The 23,619-nt window shown below is 36.8% G+C and overlaps 1 protein-coding gene across 4 annotated transcripts in view; it reads right to left on the bottom strand.

The window, feature by feature from the left end:
- Positions 1 to 23,619, bottom strand: part of hiw (MYC binding protein highwire) — a 1,043,263-nt gene that overhangs the window by 27,444 nt on the left and 992,200 nt on the right. For all 4 annotated transcript variants that reach the window (XM_090372846.1, XM_090372865.1, XM_090372875.1 and 1 more), the window contains 2 exons: positions 13,472 to 13,579; positions 3,683 to 3,892 (listed from right to left, as the gene is read on the bottom strand). In XM_090372846.1, the coding sequence (XP_090228972.1) occupies positions 3,683 to 3,892; positions 13,472 to 13,579 (318 nt within the window). The remainder of the gene's footprint in view (positions 1 to 3,682; positions 3,893 to 13,471; positions 13,580 to 23,619) is intronic.

Below are 23,619 nucleotides of genomic sequence, written 5' to 3'. Positions count from 1 at the left end.
TAGTCTGGGTGGCGGTATCCATTGAGAATAAGTAACAATGTTTTCTGTACTGGGAAGCGTTATTTATTCAAAGTATAACTGAAAGGCAACTCGTTATGAAGGCATTCACAATATGAGATGTAATGAAACAATGCAACTATATTAATTTTGGTTAATTTACTGCATATATACATGATGCATTTGCACTAACTTATATATCTGTAAATTTTCCTGCAGTCTGAGGCTTTTTCCTGAATTTTTATTAAGTAATATACTTTCCATTAAATTTGTGGACTCCTAGGGCAGTTTCCCAAATCTTTTTTTAGCTCATGCCACATATAGATATTTCTACTAATAATAATTCTCACTGAGACAAATTATAAGATGTGTGAACTGATATTGGTAGCAATTTTAAAGTGTCATTTTAACAAAATTTTCTTAAGTGAAATGAGATGAAGCAAAGTACACTATAGTTTGAGAGCAAAAGCTGGGGTTATTGAATACTGTGTCACTTTGATGTTGGAAAATCAGCTTTTTTTGTTTTTAAATATTTGCTAAGCGGGAACTGTAGTTCCCTAGACCAGAACCACTGCCTAGGGAATCCCCATGGACATCCTTCAAAAATGCTGTTCTACAGGTAAATTAAGTTGGACTATACTGAAGGTTTATGTAATTCTACTAGACTGAGGCAAGACATATTCAACTTATTTTCTCTGTGCTATGTAATGAATCAAAAAAGGACCTTGGATAAGTTATCTTGATGTAGAGTTACATTAGTTACAGAGTTATATTAGTTACATTTTAGTTATTAATAATATACATGCAGAATGTATTTACAATAAAGCCTCTTTATAATGAAACTGGAAGAAATCGAATTTTTGGCACTTTATTATGAGGAAGCTCTTTGTGTATAAGTTTTTCCAAGATCATATTTGTACTTGAACATTATTACATGTATTATTTCACAATTAATATTGTACTCTGGGGAGGGGGGGAATGCAGCCCCCAAAAATACATAAATCCCAATAATTGCAAAACAAATAAAATAAATAATATCCTAGAGGAAAATGCTGATAACTACCACTTCAGTAGCAAATTTTTAAGAAAATCAAAAATTCTTCATTATTATTCATGGTTCTAGGTAATATCCCAAAGTCAAATCTAGGAAAAGGAGGGGGGCAAAAGATTTCCTTTTCTACAAATTTTCTATCATTACACAAACAAACTTGTTCAAAAGTTAAGTTACAACAATGGTTTATAATTTTTTAATTAAAAATTTGATGGCTGGATGTAATTTAACATGAAAAAACCAAATACATCAAAATGATTTTTAAACTATGGAACATGCAAACCAAATGAATATAAATGTGCACACATTGGAGGCTTGAAGTGGTTAAACCCATGTTTAGTTTTCCAGAGCAAAGTTTCTGACATTCCCCCCATCTTCTTCAACTCATGCATGGTACTAAGTACTATAGGTGTTGATATTTTGTGTTTGGGGGTTTCATAAAAAAAAACCACTACAGCAGCATCACTCACATCTAATCTAAAGTGATACAGAAGGCATCTGATTAGGCTTTCTCTTTTTGTAAAATGCAACTTGCACATCTGGAAGATTCAAAGTGGTGGATGGCTGTTGGCAGGATAACAGCACAGGCTATGGTGGCCAGAGCTTTAAACATGTCAAAAATGTTAAAGGTTATGGCAAAATTAGTAGATTGGAGTAGTATCCAAGGCAAGTTCAAGATTGACCAAGAGTAACATGTCAAGATGACTGATATCCGGCCCTAACAGCAAGACACCGCAGGGAAATGCAACTCTGTACTGCAAGTTCTCAACCACCCTAGGAACAACAGTTTTATGTCAAACTGTATATTGAATACTTCAGGAAAGGAGACTATACAACACAGCCCATCGATTGGATTTCCTTCATCCCCCCCCACAGGGAAGCCTATCAGTCTTGGTGTAGACAACATTATCTCTGCAGTCAAGATCAATAGCCTAGAGTGTTCCCTTCAGTTAAGCTGAAGTTCTGTTTTGAAACTGATTCTTACTATGTCCTCATCTGGAGAGAATGTGGAATACATTCCTCGCTCAAAAAGGACCACTTTTGAGGGGTGGTGGTTTGACAGTTTCGAGAGGGATCATGATGAACAACAGCCTCAAGTTTGTAGGAGGCATCTTAATTGCTCAGAGCTATAGAATGAGATCCTTGACCCTATCTGAAGTTTTTCAAAGGTTCCATAAATTCATTTTCATAGACAATAGTACACTAGCTGATGGATAAATTCCTTGAATGTAAAGGAATTCATCCAAGCAAGGTAGCAAGTCAAATCTCTGGATCCAAATCCTGTTGGGCATACTGAGATGCTTTTGAGAGACTAAGGCAATCTCAACATGCTAAAATCTGCTCTTGTAGAGAATTTCACTGGTTGGTTAGTTGATTGTTCCTGAGATTTCTTGTGGCATCAGCTATTTTGGTTACAATACACTGCTTCAGATGCTTTACTATGTATACTAATGTGTATTTTCACAGGTTCATTTATAAGTGGTGTGCTCAGAAAAACAAAATAACTCACAGGGGAACCTTACTCCTCCAGTTTGAGATTAGCCAAATACAGCCTCTATTGAAGAGGCTTTTAAGAATTCCTCAGCCTCCAATGGGATTTGAATTCAGACCTCTCTGAACAAGTGGCACTGTGGTGTGGTGGAATGAAATTTATTACAATATTGCACACCTGAGGGGGGCATAAATTGAAGCTGAGGAAAGACAGTTGTAGAACAGATGTGCAGAAATTTGCCTTGAGCCAGCGGGTGGTTGATTGCTGGAACAAACTTCACTTGGTCGTTGTGGAAGTTGATAGCTTAAATAAATGCAAGGAAGAACTGGACAAACTTTTGGAATGAATGGATGAGTGAAATGGGAAGAGATTTTTTTTTTTTTGCTGATGTTCAAAAAAGCTTGCTTTTTTGCATCATATGCCTCTACTATTTGGCTGTTAGGTGTAATTATATATTAAATGCCTGAATTATGCAGGACCAGCTTCTCAGTTTTGGGTAGTCACAATCTCATTATGAGTCATGAAAACAGAAGCATATTTCTTTTCAAACTCTTACATGATCTGACAGAATGCCATCAAATACATATTTTTATTGATATCTGAATTTTATGTTTTACATTAACTTTTAGATGCCATTATGGAAATCCTGTAAGAAGTTTGTCACATATGAACTTTCTACTTCACAGTGTGAATTCCACATGAGAACAGTTAATTACTAATGATTTACAGATTATTAAGTTAACGGATGATTAATTAAGCTAGCATATCATTAAAAAGATTACATGGCAAATCAAGCAACAGTACCTTCTGTAACTCCTACTCAAATATATCTGAGGTAGGATTTACAGAATATGCCATTCAAGATAAATGGGTACAATGTAGACATTTACTTTCTGACTGGCACAAAACGACAAGAAAATGAAATTAACACACACACTGAAAAATGTACCCATCTTTTTTAGTTATAATTTTATTAAATTAAATCACAACAATAAACCAAAATTTCTAACATGATTTCAACAAAACAAACACACAGCCACACACAAAAAATTCTTGTACCTGTTGTGAACCAACGGACGCAGCTTTAAAATTCAAGTAAAAAAAAAAAAAACTAAATTGAGAAAACTTTTAATCCAGATTACCTTTTTGCATTTGTAGCAAACATAATAAGCATATCGTTCCATGCCAAATCCAGCAGAATCGCCAAAAAACCTTGCACCCGGGGTAGTAATAGCTTCTGCTTTATGCAGTCCCTCATATTCCAATCTCATTAAGGCTTTTCGTTTGACATCTTCGAACAAATTAAGAATGGGGTCTAGTAGGTCCTTAAGAATAGCATGATCCATAGGAGCCTGGTAGAGTTAAAAGTCAAGAAATAACTTAAGAAACATGTTTAAACTTTTATTACAATAATGCATATGTTAATTAATATTAAATCCATTTAAGTTTAGAGTTATACAGCTTCAAGCTATGGATGGTATATAACCATCACGTGAATACTAGAAACACATTGTTTTGTATGTAACTATAATGGCAGACTGAAGTTTGGATATAAAAGCATCTGTGAGGTGTAACTGAAATGGACAAAGACTGACTATATACCTTGCAAATTGCAACCGGTTGCAACATGTTTGGTGATTTATCTAGACATAGCGATGCATGAATCACCTATTTATCTGCAGTGTCTGAATTAGCATGTATTGAAGAGGTGTTTTATTGCATTTTAAAATGAGTGGTTTTACTAGGGAGTGAATTTGCATCAAATTCTGGTTCAAATTAGAGAAAAGTACAATAAAACCCAAAATTTTAAAAACAGCTTTTGGAGAAGACAAGTGTCATTTGAAGATTTTTCATTTGACTTGCAAAGTTTAAAGGTGGTTTATTGTCTATCAAAGATGACTTTCAATCTGGCTGTCCTTCAACTTCTAAAACTGAGATTTAATTGCTCAGGTTTGTGATCTGGTTAGGAGTAATCAATGTTTAACCATCCATGAAGTTAAGAGTAAAACTGCTATTTCTTATGGGACATGTCAGTCAATTTTAACAAGATTTGAGGATATACTGCATTTCAGTCAAGGTTGTTCTTCTCATCTTTGCTGATGATCACAGAGCAGCTCGTGCATGCTTGGTACTTTCCATTCAAGAATTTCTTACAAAACACTATCACCATTTTTCTCTTGCTGTGAATTTTTTTAATTTGATTTTTCCTAAGCTTAACTCCCAATTAAGACAACACAGATTTGCAATGGTTGAGGAAATTATTCAGAATGCAATGCAGAACTATTAGCAATTCCAAAAGAAGCCTATTAGGAATGCTTCCAGAAGTTGTGGAGGCACTGGAATCAGTATGCACAGTGCCAGGGAGACTACTTTGAAGAAAATCTACCTGAATAACCAGTAAGCTTCATAATTTCTTAAATATTAGTTCAGTCCTTGAACTTTCCGAGCACATCTCATACACCTTGTGTAGAAAATCACAAGGTGCCCGACTCTTAATCTTCAAATTTGGTGAGCATCATTACCCTGACAGATTGGTTCAGAGATTAATTATCTCCCTTCAATGAGTTGTCTCACTCTTAACCTTTAAATGGATAGCACTTCCCCATAAAGAGAAGTACATTGTTATTTATTCTTCATGAGTGCTATTAAGGAACCCAGCTGTCAACTTATCACAACTGAGTTGTCAGCTTTTACAATGAGGGTGCCAAGTTACCCACCGATGAAGAGGCAATAACTTACAAACCCTTAGCATAAGAGCTGACAACCCAGTTGTGATAAGTTCCACAATATACTAGAATCAAAAGGTTGCAGATGATTTAATCTGTATTAGTATAAAACTTCAAACTATGGAAGGTATACAACTACTTTATGAATACTGCAACTGAATATTTGAATATTCAAATGAATTAATCACACATCCCATATAGTGGAGCAAATCAAATGAGTTGTCTCACTCTTAACCTTTAAATGGATAGCACTTCCCCATAAAGAGAAGTACAGTGTTATTTATTCTTCATGAGTGCTATTAAGGAACCCAGTTGTCAACTTATCACAACTGAGTTGTCAGCTTTTACAATGAGGGTGCCAAGTTACCCACCGATGAAGAGGCAATAATTTCTGAAAGGGACCAACCAGGTAATGGCACTCACTAGATTAAACAGCAATATTTCAATAATATATACACTGGTGTTCAAAGAAAGTGCATCAACTAGGAATTTCACATTTCTAACCCTTTTTCGAAATGGTATGTTTCATTAATGACTAGCATCACAAATAGAAATATAAACAAAAGATATTTATTAATAGTTAAGGCAAAGCTAAATAATATTTGACAGGTGCTCTCAAAATGAGCATTTGTAACCTTTATACTACAGTTTTGGTAAACGCGACAATTATGGCTGAAATGTTATCAGAAGCCCTCAATTTGCTTTAGTTTATCCTTTTAAATAGGAAACAAAATGAAAAGTTCACCAGGTGCAAACTAATATTTAGTTGAACTGCCTCTGGTCCTGATGATAGCAGCACACCATTGAGGCATTGACAAGGTCAATTTCTGAAGATAATCAACCGATAGTTTGTGGTTCCAAACACAAATAATGGCTTCCTAAAGTTCAAGAAGGGTCTTTGGTTTCTGACAACTTCAGATTCCACACGATGCCAACAGTTCTGTATAGGATCCAGGTCTGGGCTGTTTCCTGGCCAGATAAGGGTTGTAATGGACCGTTCTTCCAACCATTTGTTCACCTGTAAAAATGTAAACACATTACTGTCAAACCTCTAATGCAGAAATGAAGCTAAAGTAACTATAGAAGTGCCTACTTACACTTTTCGCCCAATAACGAGGAGCAGAGTCATCCTGAAACATGCAGTTACTTGGCAGGTTGAAATGGTTGGCAGTAATTTGCCTTCCAGTATAGCCGGGTATCCATTGGTATTTACGAAACCTTTTATAAACTGCAGGTGACCTACTCTGCGATACGAAATGCACCCCCATATCATTTGGCTAGTAGGGAATTTCACTGTAGACACCATACAGTGTGGATGGTATTCTTTACCACATCTACGGCGAATAGTTTGTCTTCCCTCAGAGCTATGCAGGTTGAATTTCTTCTCATCCGAGAAAATAACTGACTTCCACTGTTTGGGACTCCATTTGACATGCTCCTTACACCAAATAAATTGGGCCTTTTTCATTTTTTGTGTGAGAGGGGGCTTCTTCTTAGAATGAAGGGCTACAAGTCCATTTTTGAAGAGGCATCTGCTGACTGTTACTGCACTTGCTACCACTCCTGTATGTTCTTCCCATTCTCTTTTCAGCTCAGACGAAGAAGCATTACAGTTTTTAAGGCATAAGCACTTCAAAACACGGTCATGTTTTGGTGTAGAGACTCGTTTGCATCTGGTTCCTTTTTTTCCTATCCGCAGAACCAGTATTCTTGAATTTGGAAAGAAATCTCACTGTCAACTGATTACAAGACAATCTATAGCAATATGATGGGAAGAACATCCTTCCTCACATAAAGCAACAATATCACTCTTTCTTTGTGGTGTCAACTGCACGTAACTCTTCATCCTGACACAAGCAATGAATGACTGCAACTCTTGAAGAGTGTGCTTATACAGCTGAAAGTAACAGCGGATGCAATATTGCATCATCACCTATGCGTGTCAATCTTATCTGATGCAATCTGTAAGAAATACTGCCGTATACCTATGTTATATAGAGGCCAATTACAATTTAAAGGGGTGATGCACTTTCTTTGAACATCAGTGTGTATATATATACAACAATGAAGTCCAACTTAGGTTACCTAAATACTTGGCCCTTTGGCCTTTTCACCCCTAATACTTATATTCTAAATTCTTATTAAATTGCACCAGTTATATGCAATTTATCCAGTTGGTATTAATTTTAAAAAATAAGATATATATATATATATATATTTTTTTTTTTTTAAATAATTTTTTGAAAGTTAAGCGAGGCTGTGATTTGCTTCACAATATGAGATGTATAATGTTGTATGGTGTATGCACCAGTTGTATGAGAAACATTAAATTAATTCATAAATTATATATCATAATGCTATATACAAAATTCATTATTATTTTAGGAACAAACTTCTGTCAGGTAGATATAACATCAATATTATCTATCAATGTTTTGTAAGATAAGATTACACAAATCAGCATAATGCTTTCCAATGAGATCAGTATTTTATTTCAAAATCATTGCAACTTTTATTACATATCTGCACAGCTATGATTTTAGTTTCATTATTTGTAAAGATAAAATCTTAAGGAAATCTTAAAATGTAAATCTTGTTTTTTGCTCATTATTTAAAACAGAACAGTGGTTGTTGTTGTTATTTGGTTTTTAGGAGCATTAGCAACTAAGGCCATATTGCTCCGGGATATGCGGTGGTCATTCCTTGACCTTTCCGCATCCTCCATATTTGGTGGTGACGGGCTTGAACCCCGGTCTAATCAAGAAGCGTGTGCTATGCACTGCTGCTCCTTCCCACCTGGCTACCAAGGTGCCTCAGAACAGTGGTGTTTTTTTTTTTTTTTTTTTTTTTTAAATCTGGGAGCAACAAATTTTATAACACAATATGTAATGTGAGCGGAGATAAAAAGACTGAATCTCTTTATTACATTATTTTTATATATACTGAACACATTTCTGGAACAATTTATCTTTAACTCTTCATTTCACTATTTCCTTATGCAAATACTATTTAAATAATAATTCTCATAATATATGGTCTGGATGATATCGTGTAAAGTCAAATTTAAATATTATTCTAGTCATTGTAAGTTTTGTTATATGATATTTAAATTTAACTGTAAAATTTAGTAACCGAATCTAATATAAGAAAATTTATATATCAAAAAGTGTATAAATTTAAAAGCAAAGGTTAAATTTATGTTGACTGCATACACAAAAAAGTTGTAATGTTACACTGGTTTGGATCAACTATGATATATTAGTGCTACGATAAAATTTATAATTGGCATAAACAGTGGATTCCGGTTATTTGGGCCACTGGTTAATCGGGGCAGCCGTTTATTTGGGGCAAATCTTAAAAAAATAGATTATTTTAAGAAAATAGCCAGGGTTTACTTCGCTTAATTGGGACAAAATGCTGTTTAATCGGGGCAGGAGACCGCAGCACTGAAGATTACCCTACGATTGTCTCCGACGGTATCACATAGTTTGCTCAGATTTCTGGAGGTCACAACCATAAAACAATTAGCAGTTACCTGTTTATTGGGCTTTTGTGTTAGCGAAATCTATCATAAACTGATAGTAAACTCGATCTTATTGAATTTGAGATAATACCGACAGCTGGAATTCTGCAGGTTATTATGGGTAAATGTGTTTACACTTCTATGGAATCTTCAATCATATAAAAAAAATAATTTTCAGAATCTTCTCTTCATTCCTATTTTTAAAGCTTCATAATTTGTTACTCTGTTCTCCCTTGCGCGTATCGTGTTACTTGCAATTTGTGTGTGCCGTGTTCTTTGTCATTGATTGCTTATCTTTTTACTGTTTTAAATTTTATCTCCCACCCACAAATGACAGTGAACAGAAATGTCAACTAGTTAGTATGTACATATTATAGTATGTATTAATTATTCCAATTATCACGCATATTCTTCCGAATTTCACGTATCATTTAATTTTTTAATTGGTAAGGTAATAAAGGGTAAATTTGTACTTAATATATCTTTACTTTTATAGCCTGTGGATAATATTCCTCCTATTTTCGCTAATTATAATCGCTGTTTAATAGAATTAAAATTCAATTCACAAACGTGCTCACAATGACCAGCGCTTACTGCACATCGTATAGTGAACGGTACTTTACTATGTTGAGTTCGTTGTAACGTGATTTGATTGTACAGTGAACCAATTGTAAAGGGGGGAGGGGTACATTGTATTTTTAATTATTTACGTGAAACTTCGGATAACTGGGGCAGCCGCTTAATCAGGCCAAAATGTACTAGTCCCGATGTCCCAAATAACCAGAATCGACTGTATAATGGCAAGTCAAGACTTTATTACTATTAAAATAATAACTTATCTTGCAAATAAGTTTATGGTATCCAAATGTATTTTGTTAGGTTCTACTTTTTGCTAATCAAAAAACAGCTGTAATTCTGTCTACAAATACCAAATAACACTGATGAACAAAGCCAGAACTTAAACTGATATGGCATCACTGGAAGAGAACAACTACAAAAATTAAAATTTAAGTGGAAGTTTTGAAATTGACTTTAAAAAATGAATATAACAGGACTTGCTAAAAGTAGTGTTTGAAAGAACATGGTTGTAGTGTTTACAGTATTTTATTGTGTGAAGAAAACCTTTGCTCCAGACTGTGTGAAGCAATTAATAAATAAACTGCAGTTAAAGATCCATCCTAGGAGGTAATGTGTTAATATAAAATTAAAACAAAATTCATTTTCACAATTCAAAATTTATTTTCAATTTTCTTTGCAAACTGAGCTGAGGTGAGGCTTCTTGTTTTAATCTACTGATAAACTAAGCAAGAGTAAAGAAACTCTCATTACTCTGATTGACACATTGTGGAAGACTATATAATTGTAAAAAAAAAAAAAAAAAAAAGGAAAAAAAAGAATAACAACATTATTACTATTATACACAAAAAATTATATAATGGATATAATTTTTTTTGTTTGTTTTTCAGCTGAAATGTATTCTAATAATACTAATTTGTAAACAAACTAAGGAAGGAATTATTAGTTTTAATGACTATCTCTTGTGTTAATTTTTTTAAACCTTTGCATAAAATAACATTTAAAAAATTAATTAACATCAGAAAAAAGTCAATTTTTGTGAGAATCTGTCTCATAACTTAGCACTATGCTATATTTTGTGAATCTCAGTAGTATTCTTGTGCTTATATTATAAAAGTAAATTTCTGTAGTATAAGGCCAAAGTATTTCAACTAGATGTGGTAGAAATTCTTCAGCATAATAGTGAAGGAAACAGTGGAGCCCCATGTTCAAGTCAAAGTAACAAGTTATCCAAAATCAAAAACATTTCAGAACTAATAAAACAACTTTCAAAGAATGCAGTTGTTCCATTCATGCCTATGTATGAATTTAAATCTGTGTTAGTATAAAGCTTCACAGGGTCATTCCTAGGGTATGTGCACCTGAGTGCCAATCGCAATTTGGCACCCTGATGCTAATTGAAATCTGGCGGTCCCCTTTAAAATTTTCTTCATATGTGTATGTAAGTTTCAGGTTTCCAGCTGCCCCTTGAATCCTCGGGACAGCCCGCCTCTAATGGAAGATATATAATTACTGTTATAAGCAATATACAGTGAATGGACAGAAATCATGGGATATCAACCCAGTAATTGGTAGGCCCACTTTTTGCCTGGATAAGGGCAGTCACACGGCGAGGTATTGAGTCCACTAGTTCACGAAAGCATTCCACAGGTATATCCATCCATTCATGCTGCACCGCTGTCCATAATTCTGTCGCATTCCTGGGTGGAGGATCCAAAACGTGAACGGACCTTTCCACAGCATCCCAAAGATGCTCCACAGGGTTCATGTCTAGTGAACGGGGAGACCATTCCATGGTGCTAAAATTGCAGAATGCTCTTCAAACCACGTTCTAGTCATCACGGCTCTGTGGGGAGGTGCACTGTCCTGCTGGAAAAGTCCATTGCCTTGTGGGTGCATGATGACTATGAAGTGATGCAGATGGACTGCAAGGATGGACATGTAACCTGGACCATTCAGAGGTTCCAACGTGTGCCAGTTGAACATTTTTTTTTTTTTTTTTTTGGTAGTTGTTGGCGTATCGGCTTCTATGGCTATAATGCACCTCCCAAGGTTTTTGCAGTACTTTGATCCAAGCCCGAGGTGGGATTCGAACCCGCAACCTTTGGGTTGCCAGGCAGGCACTTTACCCACCTGGCTAGCCTGGTCGGCCAGTTGAACATGCCCCAGACCATCGAGCAATTCCTTGTTGACATGACAGGTGCATAGCTTCACGTGGTTTCCACCAGATACGCACCCTCCCGTCCGCTCAAAATAACAAAATGGGACTCATTGGACCTGGAGACCCATCTCCAATCATCCAAGGTCCAGTGCCGATGTTCTTTTGGCGAGTTGAGGTGTAGAGTCCTCTGTTGTGGTGTTAGCAATGGGACCCTGGTGGGTCGGTGGCTCCTAAAACCTATTGTTGTGGTTAATGATTGCCTGATGGTCTTGGTGGAAACGTTTCTGGCATCTTTCTCGTTGAAGTCGGCAGTGATTTGTGCCACTGTAGCTCTTTAGTTGGATGAAACAATGCGAGACAGATGTTGACGGCCACATTCATCCACCACCTCTCTCTGCCTACAGCACTGTCCACGATGAGATGTTATTCTGGGAATGGCGTTTTTTTTTTTTTTTTTTTTGTAGTTGTTGGCGCATCGGCTTCTGTGGCCATAATGCACCGCCCAAGGTTTTTTGCAGTACTTTGATCCATGCCCGAGGCAGGATTCAAACCTGTGACCTTTGGGTTGCCAGGCAGGCACTTTATCCACCCGGCTAGCCAGGTCGGCTGGGAATGGCATATTCCCAATACACTCTTGATACTGTTGAACGAGGATGGTGCAATTTCTGTACCATTTCTACAATAGAGTGACCTATGTGTCGGGTACCCACTATCATCCCTCTTTCAAAGTCTGTTAACTCATGATGTTTATCCATACTGATATCGAATTACCACCTACATGAATGCAGTGTACCTATATACCTGCCAAGCAGTGGGTTCATCCACTAGTGAGAGGGGTGACAGCATTGCATTGCCCAAGAACCAGGTATCCCATGAATTCTGTCCTTTCGGTGTATACAAGAATACGTATGGATATATGTTTTCAATGATTACTTTGGGTATGAATGTTAACTCATTTTGTGGATGCTTTGAAAGATGTGTTCTTTATCATAGCAAGTTGTTTTTGTAGAAACCTAGCATTATTTTACTATGCCAAATTTGCAATTTGAACAATAAGCAAACAAAGTTTTGAGGCCTGCTATATATATTTTCTGAGCAGTGCAGACAGGCTGCCAGAGTAGGTCATGGGGTCTTGTCGATATAGAGGAATTTTGCGAGCAGTGAAAAGGAGGTGATTATCTCCTTGTATAAGGCAATGGTCAGGCCACACCTTGAGTACTGTGTGTATAGGTCTGGAAGCCTCATTTTAGGAAGGATGTAGAGTTCCTAGAACGAGTACAAAGAAGGGCAACAATGCTGGTGAGGTGAACAAAGGGTGCTCTTACGAAGAAAGGCTTACGTTCTGCAAATTGCAGCGTCTGGAGACTAGGCACCTGCGAGGGGATCTGATTGAGGTGTATAAAGCCTCGAATGGATTGAGCAGACTCAATGCTAATGAGATTCTTCCTCTTGCTCAGATTACAAACCTGAGGGGTATAAACGGAAATTTTCCTTTAGCCAGTGGTAGTTGTTTGCTGAAACAAATTTCCATTGGTTGTTGTGGAAGTTGATAGCTTAAATAAATTCAAGGCAGAACTAGACAAACATTTGGAACAAATGGATGGGTGAAATAGGAAGGGTTTTCTTGGCTGATGCTGCATAAGCTTGTTTTCTTGAATCATATGCCTCTACTAATGCTGTGGTGGCTTTGGTCTTAGAGAAGTTGCCAGAAGCACAAGTTAAATGGTTTTGATGTGTAGTCATTCCTAGTATGAGGCTCTAGTTAGACTTAATATAAAGGTGGACTATAAACAAATTAATATATTGCAAATTAAAATTAAAAAAAAACAATCCTACAAAAAAAATCAGTAGAGAATGTTTAATGTTTAAAATTTTTTAAGCAGCTATATCTGATTTGAAATCAGAATATATAAAACATTTTTAGTAAAAAGTGGAATATAGTTACTTTGCATATTGGACAGAGAGAAAAGGCAAAAGTGATGCGAGGCCCTGACCACCTTTTCATTAAAACTGCTCGACAGCAATGAAGATGGAACATGTGACCACAGTGCAGCTGAAATGAGAGAATTTATATATTTTTTAATTTCAATAACATTAAATATGATTTCAAACCAAAGCTTTAAAAATTATTTCATTGTGTTTTTTTATACATCTTTAATATGTAACAAACTAAAGATAGAAAAAAAAAAAAATTATGATAGTCTTAAGTGTTAGATTACTTTCTGTTCATTTAATGAAATAACTCATGAGGCATGAGTTATTTTATTAAATGACTTATAGCTGTTACTAGCCTGACAAGATTAGTAACAACTATGAGTATTACGGATTTTACTTCTAGTATATTAACTTTACGGAAATGAGAGAAGGAAGAAAGAGGAGCTATTCTTCTCTTCATAATAGTATTTTGCATTAAAAATCAGATTTTTAAATTTGATTTTTAATGCAAAAATTAACTTTCTGCAAAACTGCAGAAAGTTAATTTGGTGTTGAAAGAATCCTTTGGAGTTGCATACACAAATACATAATCTCTTCTATAGTTCACCAAAAAGTATAAAATATCAGACAATATCAATAAAAAAAAAACTGCAATCTGTATTTGCATATGTATATAATTTAATAAATATATCTATTTGTTAAATTAAAATGCACTGTATGTTAAAACAGAAGTTGTTTCCAATAAAAATAAAATATATAATGCATTGTACCTTTCAACAAACGTGTTATGTTTATCAACCATAACGCCATCCCTGAGGGTAGTCTCTTAAATGCAAAATGTAGCTAGAAGCCAAATAGACAGACCACTTCTCACTAGACCAAAGCATTACTTTTTATCCCTAACCCCAAAGAGAATAATTCTGCTGTAAGAGATGAAAACTGGGGTGGATCCCATATTTATTAATGTTATGCCTAATATTGTAGATGCATACTCAGAATGCAAAAAAATTCCCCATCTTAAAAGATGGGGAATTTTTTGCAAAGTAATGCAGCTGTCTGAAAATTTGCATGTATAATTTGTGTATATAAATATATATATACACACACACAGGGTGTCTCAAAAATATTGGTACAAACGTTTAGGGGAGGTAGGTAACATCTAAAGGAATATGAATCGCATAGGAACCCATAACCGGACACGTCACGGGAAAGTAGTAGCAGAGGCACAAGAAGCAGAAATGACACAAGACTGTAATTAGTGGCAAACATTTATCTGACATAATATTAACAATGGAGTACGAGATGGATGCATTTCATGATGTTACAACAGATGCTCGAAGGTTCCACCATGAGACGCGATGCATGCATGACACCGACGCAGCATGGATTGGCGGACACGGTCAAACACACCTGGAGTTTCTTTGACAGTAGCAGCAGCGCAGACGTCTGGCCACGAGATCCATTTCCATCTCCACAGGCAATTCATACACGATAGATTTGAGGGCCCCCCCACAGAAAGAAATCAAGGCTCGATAAATCAGTTGAGCGTGGGGGCCAGGCAACGGGTTCACCACGGCCAATCTATCGACGCCCAAAACGCCTGTTCAAATGGTCACGAACACACCTTCCATAATGGGCAGGCGCCCAGTCATGTTGAAACGAAATGTTGCGTCTCACATTTGCTGGAACATCGTCAAGTAACCCTGGTAGAACTTGTTCAAGAAAGATCCGATATTTAGCGGAGTTCATACGGGATGGTAACAGGTATGGGCCGACTAAGCAGTCACCGACCATACCTGCCCACACATTTATTGCGAAGCGATGTTGTGCTGCATGGGGGTGCACACAGTGTGCGTTGTCGTGAGCCCACACATGAGCATTGTGCTGATTGAATAAGCCTTATCCACGAACAAAACATACGCTAGAAAATTCAAGTCTTGGACACTTTCTTGGAGAAACCACTGCGCAAAAGCCACAAGTGCAGGATGATCTTTGGGGAGCAGTAACTGAACCCTTTGGAGATGAAAGGGGTGTAAGGTATCGTAACAGACAAGCTGTACACTGCAACAAGACACTCCTAAGGCAGAGGCAATGGCACGTGTGCTGGTAGTAGGATTATTCTGGACGGCACTCAACACACTTTTTTCCATGGCGGGAGTTCGCGTCGAACGTGGTCTGCCCGCACTACTCCGGATACCCCTAAATGACCCATAAGTGCACAAATTTTGATGCACACGCGCAAACAAATGGTGGTCCGGAACATGTCTATCTGGGAAGCGTTCTCCATAAATTCATTGAGCGGCTCGTCCATTGCCCTCTGCTAATCCAGACACTAGGTGCATTTCTGCCAGCTTGCAGTTCGTATATCGATGCATGCTCTTCATACGGCAACTACTGCTTAAATGAGTAAATCATAAATTTTCCCTCTCGCGAACTGATGAACAGTGCCGTCTACCGAGTTACGGTGATGTTTCCGGTTATGGGTTCCTATAGCTGTTACCTACCTCCCCTAAATGTTTGTACCAATATTTTTTGAGACATCTTGTATATATATATATATATATATATATATATATATATCACTTCTGTTATCAATTCCAGTTTTAATTTCTTATTTTCATAGTGTCAACTGGAAAGTTCGCAAGCCATTTTATAACCCCCCCCTCTTTTAATCTTTATAATTTTTATTTTGTTTACAAATTTTATTTTCATTTATTTAGGTAACAAAAAAAATTTTTATCCTCATTTTTATTTGTGTGTCTGTTTTATACCTTTTGGCTTGCGGTTAACATCAAAAGAGAAGACACATGATGCTAGGCCAGTTTTGTAATTTGTGTGACAACATCCCTATTTTGTCATTTTGTAATTATCTAGATCTTATTGTGCATATTTAATTTATCTTCTATCTTCTTCTCTTTCTACCCTTATTATATATATACGGCAATACCCCGCATAGCACTGATAATTGGTACCCAAACTGTTCCGTGTTATGTGAAACCGTGCTGATTGAGGTATAATTATAATGGATTTTAATTGAATGCATACCAGAGAAATAGTCGATAAATTAAAATAAATCTATAAGCAATTTGCGGTTGATAGTCAATTAAAAGGATTTAAAATTAAAAATATATGCAAAAATTTTATTAATGAAAGGTAACATCATTAGAGATGAGAAAAAAGCTTTATTGTTTATTTCAGTATTTCAATAATAAAGTCTGGTGAAGTCGTCTCTTCTTTTTTCTCGTCGTACAAGTCTTTATAGCATCAAAATTCATCTTGTAAAATTTGCCGTATCTTGATGCTGCGTTCAGCACCCAGATCTCCATTCATAATCCTCTTTCAGGCCATGTCAACCCCCCACCCCCCGAAAAACTTTCTCCAGTTCTTCTGTTGAAAATTCTTGTGGTGCCACGTCAGTGTTATCCACTTCAGAATTGTTTTCCTCTTCTGCATATGCAGTACGCTCATCAATTTCAAGGAGAGTTGCATCATCTTTGCATCATCGGAGAGTTGCATCATCGTAACATAATTGATTAATACATAACTTGATACGGAAGTTATATAAACGGAACTCGTAGATATTTGATACTGAAAAATATATATAGAGTTATCACTGTGTTGGGATACAAGTTTAAGGTTATAATTTTGTACTGAAATTGAAATTTTATTGAAATTAAATCGAAATCATGACTCAGACCAGAGCAGCAAAGCAAAAGGCTCAAGCTAATGGGAGTGCTATGTCAGAGGAGAACTGAGGGGGGGCAGTTGCCCTCTGAATCACAGCCTTTTAAAATGCACTGCTTGCATGATGTTTGTGGAGCAATCGGGTACGGGACATGATATTGCCATGGGGGATGTCTTTGTGTGTGTGTGTGCGCGATACAAGGAGTGTAACGTAATCAGGCGACAACTCAGTGTTGTTATGGGCCTATATGAGAGCTTGAAGGACAGGGTGAATGCCCTAGAAGGATCTAAAGTGAGGGGCCCATCAAGCTCTCAGCTGCCCACATCAATGCCAGAGCTTGCACTTGGTCATCACGCAACACAGCGGCAACCCCCAAGGCAGAATGCGCTGGTCCCACAGGAACTAGTAGTTGTTGGTGACTCTATTGTCAGGGAAATGGACAACATGCTTCGTAAAAAGGATAGGTGGAACAGGACCAGGGTAGGCCTGCCAGGGGCAAAGGTTGATGACGTAGAGCGGATATCATCTTTTAAGGGCACAAAAGGTGATATAGTTGTATACGTTGGCACTAATGATATTAAGAGTAGGAGACCGGTGGAATTACTTAACAAGTACAGATCCCTGTTGAAAAAAAGCCGTGAATTAGGATTGAATTTTAAAGTGTCTGCAATTCTGCCCAGACATGATAGGAGGGAGTATATGACGAGAGGCTTGTCGATCATTTTGGCCCTGGAAACATTGTGCAAGGCTCAAGGGGTAGAATTTTTTTCAGCCTGGTCTGTACTTGTTAACAGGAGAGACTGCTTCTACAGGGATGGGATACACTTAAATAGAAAAGGTGCAAGAATATTTGCTTATGCTATCGAGGCAGTGTAAGGCAGGTCGGAAAACTGCTAGCTTGGGGGGATACAAGGACTAATAGATTAACAGTAGCCACTGGCAGAGGTGTAAGTGATTCTTGCATTGCTTCTATTGGAATGAGCAGAAGCCTGGAAAACAAGCTGCAGGATATTTCAGAGACTGCTGGGAGTCATTGCGGTACAAGTAAACACATGGGTTGTGTTAGGGTAGCTAAGAAAAAGATCAGGTGCATGTATACTTGCGTGTACACCAATGCTAGGAGTTTGGTAAATAAATTTGATGAATTTGAGGTATTGCTCAAAGCATCAAAGGCAGATATTGTTGGGATATCAGAGACGTGGTGTCACACAGATATAAGGAATGCAGAACTGGAATTTGGGGAGTACAACATCTACAGAAAGCATAGGAAGGGAGGATTGGTTATGCTATTAGTTAATGTATTTTGAAAATGAAATGCACAGGGCATAACCCTTATGGGTTTTGATAATTAACAATATAGTATCGGTGTAAATACACCATAGTTAACCCATAAAGTTGAACTACGTATGTAGCATAGAGGGCATCGTTTTAATTGTATCTCATATTGTGGCTGCCTTCACAACGAGATAGCTACTATTGCATTACTTCAAATAAATAATGCTTCTCTAGTAGAGAAGACTACTGTTATTTATTTGAAGTAATGCAATAGTAGCTATCTCGCTGTGAAGGCAGCCACAACATGAGATACAATTAAAACGATGCCCTCTATGCTACATACGTAGTTCAACTTTATGGGTTAACTATGGTGTATTTACACCGATACTATATAGCTATTAGTTAAGAAACACATAAAATCCAAGGAAGTGAAACCAATCGACATCGCTGGACAGTGCAGTGTCGAGTCAGTTTCGTGTGACATAAGCATTGGGAGATCAAAATTGAGAGTAGGAGTGTGCTATAGGCCTAATGACTCTGATGAGTATAATAAGAAACTGTACAGGGAAATAGAGTGGGCCAGTAAATCAGAGAGTCTTATAATGGGGGATTTTAATTTCCCAGTTATTGACTGGAATTTGTGGGTTGGTCACTCAACACACTAGCAAGGCTTTTGTGGATTTATTGGATGATTGTATTCTACATCAGCATGTTCAGAAGGCAACTAGAGGGAGTAATACGCTTGATTTGATTATCAGTAGTGATTCTTCATACATTAAGAATCTGCTGATAAAGGAACCACTAGGTGGCAGTGATCACAGTGTGCTGAAGTGGGATTTACTCAAAGAGGTAACTACCATCAGGGGTAAAGGGAAGGGTTATTGCTTTTGTAAAGGCGACTACGATGGTCTGAGACAGTATTTAAATTCTATACAGTGAGACCAACTGATGATGTTACCAACAGCAAATTCAAAATGGGAAGCATTTAAAAAACTTACTTGGGAAGCTACTAGGCTTTACATACCAACTAAGAAATATTGTTCAAGGTTTAGGCCTAAATGGATGTCAGATGAACTAAAGAGAAATATGGCAGAGAAGAAAAATGCATGGGATACATATAAATTAACACGTGACACAGAAGCCTATGATAGATATAAGTTGATTTGTAACCAAGTTACAAAGGAGGTTAAGGCGGAATATGAGAAATCTTTGGCAAGGGATGCAAAGAAAAAGAGCAAAGAGTTCTTTACTTATAAACTCTAGAAGGAAGGGTATGAATCCGATTGGTGCACTTCATATCGATGGTTCAACTGTTGATGATGCTGCTCAGGTAGCTAACAAACTAAATGAATATTTTGCATCGACGTTCACACATGAGGAGTTATTCAGCGAGGGGAATGCCAGAAGTGTATTCAACACTGGCAGTAAGCTGGATAATCTTGTAATAACTGAGAGTAAAGTGGAGGAGAAATTGTTGAAGATAAACACAAGAAAGGGCACCTGGGGTGGATGGGATCTATCCAGTTATATTAAAGGAGGCAGCAAAGGAAGTAAGCAAACCCTTAGCCATAATTATGAGAGCTTCCTTGGACTCAGGGGAGGTACCCAAAGACTGGAGATGTGCAAATGTGACGCCAATTCAAAAAGGAGGATCAAAGGCTGACGCAAGTAATTATAGACCTGTGAGTTTAACTTCTGTTCTGAGAAAAGTAATGGAGGCACTGGTTAAAGAAGCACTGCAGGATCATCTAGACAAGACTTCAGTTATAGCTCTGATACAGCATGGTTTTGTTAAGGGAAAGTCTTGCCTGACCAATTTGATTGGATACTATGATGCAGTCACAAAAGAACTGGATGCAGGGAATAACTTTGATATTATATACTTGGATCTTAGAAAGGCTTTTGATACTGTTGCACATGGAAGACTGGTGCACAAATTGGAGCAGTGTGGCATTGGAGCCAAATTGGTGCTATGGATAAAGGGATGGTTGAGGCGGAGAAGACAGATAGTGGTAATCAATGGACACTGCTCATCGTGGACTAATGTTATTAGTGGAGTCCCTCAGGGTTCAGTCTTGGGTCCATTATTGTTTTCTGTATTTATAAATAATATTGATGATGGTATATATCAAGCTTAATGTCCAAGTTTGCAGACGATACAAAGGGCGGCAGGGTTGTTAAGGACACTAATGACATTATGCTGCTGCAGCAGGATCTGGAAAGAATGAGCAGATGTGCTGAGAGGTGGCAAATGTAGTTTAACATTGACAAATGTAAAGTATGACATATGGGAAGCAGCAACCCCAGAGCAACGTATCAACTCTGTGGTACTACACTGAAAGTGGTAGAGAATGAAAAGGACCTGGGGGTAATTGCGTAGGCAGATATGAAGTTCTCTAAGCACTGCAGAAGGGCTGCAAGAGTAGCTCATGGTGTCTTATCAATGATATACAGGAATTTTTCTAGGAGGGATAAGGAGGTGATTATTCCTTTGTATAAGGCAATGGTCAAGCCACACCTTGAGTACTGTATACAGGTCTGGAGGCCTCATTTCAAGAAGGATGTAGAGCTGCTGGAACAAGTACAGAGAAGGGCAACACGATTAGTGAATGGACAAAGGGTTGCTCTTACGAAGAAAGGCTTAAGTTTTGAAAATTACAGTGTCTGGAGACTAGGCACCGGCGAGGTGATCTGACAGAGGTGTATAAAGCCTTGAATAATCACCTGAGAGGGCATAAATTCAAATTGAGGAAAGACAGATGTAGGATAGATGTGCGGAAATTTACCTTTAGCCAGCGGGTAGTTGGTTGGTGGAACAGACTTCCATCCCTTGTTGTGGAAGTTGATAGCCTAAATAAATTTAAGGCTCAGCTGGACAGGTATTTCGAACGAACGTAGGGGTGAAGTGGAAGTTTTTTTTTTTTTTTTTTGGCTGATGCTGCATAAGCTTGCTTCTACTAATGCTAATGCTAATCTAAGTCATTTGCATGTGAGCTAATGTAGTCATGTACATTGGCAGTGTCAAAAAGTTTAAAATCCCAAGTCTTTGGCAATTGTCTGAATTCGTGATTCAAAACCAGTGAAATAATTTGCCAAATAGGGCAAAATATGCTGCCAACCAGAACGCATGTTGTTAGCAGTAATTTCTAGCCAAGATGCAAATATATTTTCAATTGTATTTAAAGGGGAAAAAAATAAATTGTGCAATGAAAAGTTTGAAAAGCTATCATGTCGTCTTTTCAGAAGGGAATTAAGAATACTGAACACTGTTGCACGTTACTGGTGATTACCTGAGGAGAACTATTGGCACGTGCATGTGAGACAACAGAGTTGGCACTGTAGCACATATGTATGCATTCCTAGGCTATAAGAAATCAGCAAATATGTAGAGTACGTATCTAGGCTATTGAATGAGTTTAATATGTACAGTAAATTTTTGACCGATTAAATTGAAAACCGTGTTATAGTGAAACCCGTGCTGTTTGAAGCCGTGCTAACCGAGGTATTGCTGTATATATATATATATATATATATATATATATATACATATATATATATATACATACGCACACATACACAGTAGGCTCTTGATTTTCTGGGATAGATGATAAAAAAAAATCCCGGATAATTGATTTCCCGTTAACCCAAAAATACAGAAGTCTCCGACATACATAAGAGATATGTTCCAGGACTTCTTACGTAAGTCGACTTTTACATAAGTAACTCGGGAATCACTAATAACATATTGCCACTATATTATTATTGACAAATCTGAATTTGGCACGATATTTGTTAATGTTTGACCATTTTCATACATCCTTATTATTTTAATTTTCTGATCCAAATTGTTCGCTTTCCTTTTGTTGGTAGATTTACTAGTACCACTGTCACTTATTCTCTCAGTCGGCATCATGATAATGATCAAAATGAAATTTTCTGTAAAGAACTTCACATGGTTAAGGTGAAAACTCACTATTATCACCCCACACAAGCTCACATTTTACTAAAGCACATTTCTGGTGGTCACTACCATAAAAACAATTTGCACTTTCCGGTTTAATTGTCTTTTCTGTTAGCGCAATCTATTATAACCAGGTAGTTGTTGTTGTTATTTGGTTTTTAGGAGCATTAGCAACTAAGGCCATATTGCTCCAGGATATTTTATGATCCTAAAAAAAAAAAAAAAAATGGGCGAAAAAAAATTTACGTAAGTCCAAAGTTGTGTAAGTCGGGGACTTACTGTATCGAAAAATGTTCAGCAATCTACGTAAAAAGTATGGCAATAGATAAAAAATAAAAAAAAGAACCTACCATGCGCTCTCGCATGTCCAATACGATGCTTCCCTTTATTTTTTATGATGTCCATTTTAAATCTAATAGCTTCCCTTTATTTTTTACAATGTCATATATGGTTTGGTCACCAACATTATAATGGTTCTTTAAAGAGTTAATGGATGCACCATTTTCAAACTTTTGAATAATTTCAAGTTTTTGTTTTACTGAAAGTGCAACTCTCTTGTGTTTACCCATCATTTTCGCAATTTCTAAACAAAAAAAATATTTACTATAAAAAAAATTTCAACATCCCTGACATAAATAACGAAACAAAATTTGTCTTTTTATAGTGCTGCGGAACACAAGAATCGACGTGACTCACTAAAACAAACCAAACGTTTCTTCTCTCTCTTTTTTTTTTTTTTTTGAGTGGCGGGTGTGAAGACAGTGGGTGTTGCAAGGTAATAGGTATATTATCTCCTAATTACGACTTTATAACACCACTTCTTGTTGCTTATTTACGACTTGAAAAAAATCTGTTTATACCTATTGTAGTTATTACTTGAATTTTATGATATCTGGTTTTTTTTTTTTTTTTTTAAATTTGGAGTCTTGAACTGTCCCGGTTAATTTGATCCCGGTAAATCGAGAGTCTGTTGTGTGTGTGTATATATATATATATATATATACACACACACAACTCGCTTTATTCTCCATGGGTTTAGCATTTGCTACCTTTGACTGCCTGAACTACACTACCTCCCCATTTTTCAATCTTCTTATTTCCACTTTAGTAGCACATTCTTGTTATTCCATTCAACATATATATATATATATATATATATGAATGATCAACCAGAATATACATTGGAAGTAAAACAAACACGATAAATGACTGAATATTGGTGAGTCAGTTTGTCATC

Source organism: Mastigoproctus giganteus, chromosome 1 (assembly GCF_048544385.1).
Source record: "Mastigoproctus giganteus isolate SK-2022 chromosome 1, ASM4854438v1, whole genome shotgun sequence".
NCBI classification, from domain to species: Eukaryota; Metazoa; Arthropoda; class Arachnida; order Uropygi; family Thelyphonidae; genus Mastigoproctus; species Mastigoproctus giganteus.
This window is presented reverse-complemented; position numbering and strand designations above follow the sequence as displayed.